This window comes from Pieris brassicae, chromosome 5 (assembly GCF_905147105.1).
Source record: "Pieris brassicae chromosome 5, ilPieBrab1.1, whole genome shotgun sequence".
Classification (NCBI taxonomy): Eukaryota; Metazoa; Arthropoda; class Insecta; order Lepidoptera; family Pieridae; genus Pieris; species Pieris brassicae.
Window position 1 is genome coordinate 6456249 of NC_059669.1, and position 7737 is coordinate 6463985.

The window sequence follows — 7737 nt, forward strand, 5'->3', positions numbered from 1 at the left end:
GCACCTATAATTTATAATGTATTCCAATTGCAGTTAGTAATAATAGTATTTTTTTATTATTATAGTTTGGAGTCCTTTGGCGGGGTAAATATTGAGCCATGATTCTACATTATTTTTACGTAGATCACGTTGGAAGTCAAACTACGACAACGCCTGAACAACGTGGGAGGGGAACTCGAAATTAGGTTTTTTGTAATAATACAAATAATACCAATTATGGGTTGATTTTTAAATTAATTACTTTGATAAGTAGATTACACCGAATTACATTTCTTAAGGTCTAACAGTTATTAAATTCTCTGCGTATAAAACCTCCGTGTACTCCTCGGCATGGCTGGTTGGAAGGTTTGTATATTCCTGACAGTAGCTCTGTCTTTTTTCTTGCGTTTTTCCAAATAAATATTATCCAAGAGTCGTATTGTAAAGAAAAAAAATAGTTCGACAAAGCTCAACAAACTAGCACCGACAAAGAGTCCAGCAGCGCCGCCAATAGAAACTGGAAAAGTATTTTGAAATAATAATCAGTAGTAGTAAGTAGCTATAACTACGGTTTTTGATATAGCGGTTACATAGAGAATTAAATAAGTCAGTTAAGAATCGAGATAGCAATCAGTATGACTTGGATATAAAAAATAGCCTTTATTCGAGTACACATAGTTACACTAAGTTCATGTCAAAATTCTTCCACTTGTCCCTGTTCCTTGCGACAATTTTCCAATATTTTCTTCCCTTAAGAAGACGAAATGACTTGGATATGTCGAATCCATTTTTTTGTAATATTTAGATTAGGATGTCCATTATTTTTGAAATTTTATATTTTAACTACCGTCAAACCGTCAAGATCTTGTAGTCCTCTTTTTTGCGAAGTTAAATTAACCCTAACTATGTAATAAAAATGGATCTTCACCATGCTCGGAGAGATTTGCAAACGCATCCGCACACATATTAGAAAAGATACAGTGAAATGTATAAAATCAAGGATGAGAAATTATTACCTAGACTTGACGTAAAAAGTTCTAAAGATGACCGAGAAAAGGAACAACCTTTGGCTGTGCCCAAGCTAGAGAGCTCATCAGGTCAAGATCAATCTAAAACTGTGTTTAACGTTCTTTATAACTGAAACCTCGAAGACAGAGTACAAATAATGCTGTGATACCACTGATACAGAAATAAATATTAATTTATCATATGTAATAAACTGTTTTATTTTTAGTGAAAAACCATTAAGTAATTTTGTGTCTGTCAAGAGTAGAAATTTATTTTCTCGTGTAAAAATTGATGAAAACTTCTTGAAGAACCCTATTTCTACTTTGGAAGTTGTTGCCTATTTAAAGGCGAAAATAAATTTTCTTTCTATAAGTAATTGATACAGCTGAAAGAGCTGTAAAACTTATACAAGATTTTCTTGGTTTGGTCACTGCAAAGAACAAAAACAGTTATTACTACGCTCTGTGTAAGAGCATAGAAATCTATATCCAGACTATAAAAATGAGACCCTTAAAAGAAATATCCTTACTAATGTGTAATTTTATGTTCTTTTAATTATTAAACACCTATTTTTTATTATCATATAATATAATATAAATCATAAATTTTATTTAGTCTAATAGCGAAAAGAGTTAATGGTTGCGATTCTTAAAATCTTCACGGCCTTGTCGGCATGGGTTAATGTGAGGATAATATGTAATAGTATAATTGTATTAAAATAGATCTGGGTAGAAAGAAAACAAAGGACAATATTAGATCTGGGTAGTTTAAAAATAATTAATAATGCATCGATATTCGAAAAAAAGTTGCACCCATATAAGGGACACCCTAATGTAGATAATAAAACTTCAAATATTCATTATGGTTACCTGTTTTAAGTTACCATTTAATAGTAGAAGTATAATTCTTACCAACTAAGTCAAGACGACTTCTAACCACGTTTCTTTTAAACCTCTCAGTTGGTAAATAGGCCAGTTTTAACTCTACGGCTATTCTCTTTTTTCGAGCACGTCTGCAACGATAAAGATTTGTCTCATTATCTATGAAAGCTAGCACATTTTAAAAATGCAATATTGATTTTACTTATACTTTCATTATTATTTAACTTTAACTAATACTACAAGTCTTGAGCAGGTAGGTATAACTTAAGGTTATGACAAAAGTACCTACCCGGAAGATGTAACAGCATCTTTTATGATAGTAATCTCAGTTTCATCACATGAAGGTAGACAGTCACAAACTAAACCAGGCCGTCTCCCTGCCCAACGCGGCTTCAGAGTTGTCAACTGACTAAAATGACGATGGAGACAAAGTAAACCACTTGCATTACACGTTTTTGTTTCATCTGAAAATTACACAATAGAATCAACTTTTTTATTTACGTAAGATTTATATTCATCTAGCATTTTCAGTAGAGAGTCTGTAGAAGTTTATCGTGAGTCTCGTCGAATAAGTTCATTTTTAATACATAATTTTAAGTTCCCTTTAAGCTTTTCGAAATAAGGCATGTATTAATGAGCAGTATCTATGTACAAGAAGGTACAAAAAATCTCTTATTTATATTTAGTTAATTTTGACGTTGTATAAAAAAAGTCAATGGCGCTACAACCTTTTCAGGTATAGACCTCAGGTTTCTGTATCTGTTTCATGATCATTTTTTTAATCGAATAGGCAAGTAGGTGATCAGCCTTCTGTGCCTGACGCACGCCGTCGATTTTTTGGGTCTAAGGCAAGTCGGTTTCTTCACGATGTTTTCCTTCACCGTTGAGCTAATGTTAAATGCGCACATAGAAAGAAAATCCATTGGTGCACAGGCGGGGTTCGAACCTACGACCTCAGGGATGAGCGTCGCTGAAGCCACTAGGCCAACACTGCTCTTTGAAGTTGTATAGTTTCGCTAATATAACTTGTAATATTTAATAGTGTTTGTCTTAGATTAAATATTTTATTTGTACATGCTGTCCGCGCTGATAATTCCAGGCAGTATTTAAAATTTTGGGAAATATGATTGTAAGTATCAGGCATTTTCTTATATTCTACAGTTTCTTCAGTTCTGCATCAAAACTGGATATATTTACGACGTTAGGGAGACGATTGTAAGATTTTCAATTTATTAACGGTTATAAAGTTTGTTGGGAGTATAAGATAGTAATTTATATGTTAGTGTAATAATAAGTTAGTATGTATATTCTAAAAAAATGCAAAACACTGCAATTTATTATGCTGTATTAATATATTATTAAAAATATAATTTATTAATATATATTTTATATATATATATATATTAAATAGCAAAATGTAATAAAATTATAATATTTTTGTAAAGATTTCTATTTTTTTATCCAATTTGTGTACCATATTAAAATAATTATTGCAATACCAGATCCAATCATAAAATGATCGGTGCATCCGCAGAGCTTCATTTGTTCTCGTTTGCGACATAACACGGTGCACGCGCTGTAAGAGTATAAAGGATATAGTCCATTATCATTTTCGTAGGAGAAACGACAAGCTCTCTGCGCAGGAGTTGTTTCCACAGTTAAAGGATCGTTTTCAATGTTCTTCACTACTACTTGACGCCTGTAAAATAATAGAAACTGTGTCTCTCTACACTTTTACGTGATATATGTTGCTCTTTAAATGTATTTATATGGCTAAATATATATACCTAGCCCAGCCATAAGTTCTGTTACAAATGAAATATTTTTTTAATAGAGTACTGTAATATTATTAAAATTTATACCTACATATTTATTAAATTCTCAGCAAAAAAAAAATCTATTCGAAATGGCCACCTTTGGCTTTTTTAGAAGCCTTAATTTTGTTTGTCCATGAATCTATGGATTAACGCAGTGTTTCTAAGGGAAATTTCGCCACTGCCTGCTCTAAAAAATTTTTTAAGAGATTCGATGTCGCCGTGTCATCTAAAGCTCATCGTAATTTGAAGTCTAAAGGGAGGTCTGGTCTAGATGACGGCCAGACTTCAGCTCTCATAAAGTACGGAATGTTGGTTTCAAGCCAGGCTTGGGTAGTTCGTGCATTGTAACCAGGTGTAGAATCCTGCTGGAAAGACCTCGGTATATTTTTAAAAAGTGTATTGCTGAGAAAATTGATACACTTTGGCTGAAGTTTTTGCTCCTATTTCACAAAAATGTAGTTTTGTAATTCCTGGATAGGACACGCCCCACCAAACCATCACCGAAGCAGGATGTCGATCTTGAGCAAATTATTCGTCACAGTTCTACTGTGAACGTACATTTTATTATTTTGCTTATTGTAGTGTTCTTCCATCGTGGAAATGTTTTCATCGGTAAAGAGGTATTTCGATATTTCTGTGCTTTTCACCTACGCTGTCGACGATAAGCACCGAGCTTCAGGTCTTGTTTTATCATACGCGACAGAGTCTTAGGGGGAATCTTCATTTCTCGTGATAAGATTTTTTGCTTTGCAGATGGATTCCCCATACTTTAACCGACGACCAGAAACACCTTTGCATGGAGTGGTGTCACCAAATGTTAGATAAATTCAACGGCGGCGACGCAAATGCTGCATTTGACATCGTCACAGGTGATGAAAGCTGGATATATTGCTATGAACCCGAAACCAAAAGACAATCAGCTCAGTGGGTGTTTCCTTTCGAGGATCGGCCAACTAAGGTTAAGAAAGGAAGAAGTCAAGGAAAAAAAGATCATTGTCACATTTCGGAAAGGTCATATCCCAAGAGTTGTTCTAGAAGATGGAAGGACAGTTACTGCAGACTGGTATGTCAATCGCTATTTGCCTGTGGTCTTGGAAGAAATTCGAAAGCAGCGCCCTCGAAGCATTATCCTCCTTCACCACGACAATGCTTCAGCGCACTCCGCAAAACGGGCAGTTGAATATTTGACTATGGCAAGTGTCGAGATAATGAGTCATCCGCTATACAGTCCTGACCTGACACCCTGCGACTTTCATTTATTCCCAAGAACTAAAGATAAAATTTTAGGTATTCGCTTCACGAACCCTGAAGATGCGGTAAAAGCGAAATGCCGTAGAAGATACCCTAAGGAAGAATGGCCCCACTGCTTTCATCAGCGTTCCATCGATGCGACGATGTGTAAAGAGGAACGGAGTCTATTTCGAAAAATAATAAAAGTATTGGCAAGTTTCTACATTAAGCCGTTTCTCATTTTCTAAACATTTTCAGGGTACCTAGGTAGGTATAATGTTTTGACACTATGTTCGTGTGTCCCGCTAAATATTAAAGCAAAAAAAAGTGTCTGTTTTCATATGTTATTGCTGTTTTACAATTTATTGTTTTTAACATAAGATGATTTATTGGTATATACTAGCTCACATATAAAGTTATTATGCGACCCAAATAAAAAAAAAGATAGGAAGGCGTACTTAAGAAGCCTTCGCCCTCCTACAGCACAGAAACGGTCCAAGGTCGGTTTTACTGGCGTCTTATTTTTATAGCTAAGCCTGTCCATTTTGGGTTTACCCACGTAGGTGACCGCTTATGTGTGTTATGATGATTCTTCGAATTACTAGTCTACTACTCTACGAGAAGGTACTTACTGATATTTTTTTCCTAGCACTAATTTCAGCGTTGATGACGTAAGCGTGGTGACAGTAGGTACTTCGTCCTCGCCAAGAGTGTATAACTTTAAATAAAATATTAAAGCAAGTTCTTTTTCAAAAACTACATAACTACTTTTTAGAAAAAGAGGCAAAGGAATTCTTTAAACTCAGATTATTACTAATATTTTTTTAACTACTGAAAGTATTTTCCATAAATAATTTCCTCCATGTCAAATATTCAAAACATCCAACATAACATCCGAAATAAAACAAAATCGGTTTATAGTTTTTATTTTGTTTAGGTTTGACTAATTTAACCGAAAAGCGCTTCTTCTAACTAATATAGTTACTATTTATAGCGTGGTATTTTAAATAATAGTTACGTGACAAACTTACCATCGTATTCAAAAGAGTTTCAAATTTAAGAACACCTTCTTTTTGGGTCACGTTAAAAACCATTGGGTATAGGTTGGGATTTCTTAAAAAAATAATTCTTATCTTAGACTACACAATACACATTAGGGATATATCTTACGCGACCAGTCCATCCGAGCACATTCAGCTATATTTATATATAATTGTAAGTTTATAAATAGTATAATATTATACTTACTTAACTTGAACAGAGTTCAAGGCAAAACAAGTTCCCATATCCGTGTGTATTGGCACAAAATATTTGCAGCAATCAAACTCTTTCTTATTAAATAAGCAGTTTATAAGGAGTTCCGGGCAAGTGCTTCTCACGAGGTTCACGTAATAGCTGTAGTTGGAGAAAGGGCATTTCGGATCTGGATTTTTCGAATGGACACACACGTTAACTAAGTTGAAAGCGGCACCACGGAAGTATACAATGTCTTTCATAACATCTTCTAGATCGAGTAAGTGATCGGGCGTCCAGATTCTAAAATGTTAAAACTTTATCTATCTAGATCATCGTTTCGCACCATTTTTATGTGGCGATCCACGAAAAAGCCAAAAAGTTAGGTAAACAAGACTTGCGACCCCCGCAATGTAAAGTTATAATTTAGCTTTATAACACTACATTACAATTATTCATTCCTATAATAAACGAATCTTTTGTACATATATGTAGTTTGTATTTATTATTTTTCAACAGTTCACGACCTCCTCGTGGGTCGCGACCCCTCGCTTGAGAAACGATGATCTAGATTAAGAATGGTTAGAATATCACATAACAAAAATTGTCTGGGTCACTTATACTAAGCGCAAATAATTGTGTTTCTTTGGAATAAGAAAGTCAGACTTACATTATACTTAACAGAGCAAATCATAATATGCAATAAGACAGGTTCTTACCTCGAATTATAAAGTACGGTTAGTATATAATAAATAGTACTCAAGTTATTGTAAAATTTAGATGTTTAAACGTTTTAAAATCCTGAACTGCATTTTGTGTGCTTCGTGTGACAAGTCATTTAAAGCACGTTTATATATAAGGAAAGAGGGGAACGTTTTTCATTCAAATGTTATGTAATTATGTTATGTTATTTAGCAAAAGGTTTAAAGCTTAGAGTTAAGACAGACCAACTTCGTTTAAAGTCTGTGACCTGCTTACACAAAATTGCCTTAAGATATTCTATACTACTCGTATATCTATATATGTTTTATACACTTTAAACTTCTACTTATACTAAGTGTTAAGAAAAATAACAAACGTATTCTAGAACTCACGTATCCGCAACATCATAGATCCTATTATCATTAGAGGTTTCACATATATAAACAGCGGGCATCTTTGTGTCCCAATCAGTGTATGTCGTTTCCACCCCAAAGCTGATGGGATTGCTGACAAATGCAGTCCACGCTGATTGTACTAATAGCCCAGAACCGTACCACGAGAGCACCACTAGTGTTACCCAAAACCATCTGTCATTGTAGGCTAAATTTAATATAGCATATAAATTAGAGGACTTTGGAGGAGGTTCACTACTGGCACGTTGATCTGTCATTTATATATCACGTGTGTGTTTCACATTTTTCTTAATAAGGTCAATAAATGAGTTTTATAAAAAAATATACATATATATCGACGGACCATTGTATAATTTATATAATCGATAATATTAACTAGTTTTTTATTAAATTTATTTTAAAACGTGTACTTATGTTATTATATTGAAAGGTACGACTTTAATATTCTTAGATTATTACCCTAACAAAAAAGAT

General features: G+C 33.9%; 1 protein-coding gene across 1 annotated transcript; it reads right to left on the bottom strand.

Annotated features, from left to right (window-relative positions):
* Positions 1 to 290: 290 nt before the first annotated feature.
* On the bottom strand, positions 291 to 7304 carry LOC123709498 (pickpocket protein 11-like). The gene is made up of 5 exons (XM_045660889.1): positions 7243 to 7304; positions 3368 to 3567; positions 2158 to 2332; positions 1899 to 1999; positions 291 to 496 (listed from the first exon to the last, which is right to left on the bottom strand). The coding sequence occupies exons 1-5, from the start codon at positions 7302 to 7304 to the stop codon at positions 291 to 293; spliced, it is 744 nt and encodes a 247-aa protein (XP_045516845.1).
* Positions 7305 to 7737: the final 433 nt, after the last annotated feature.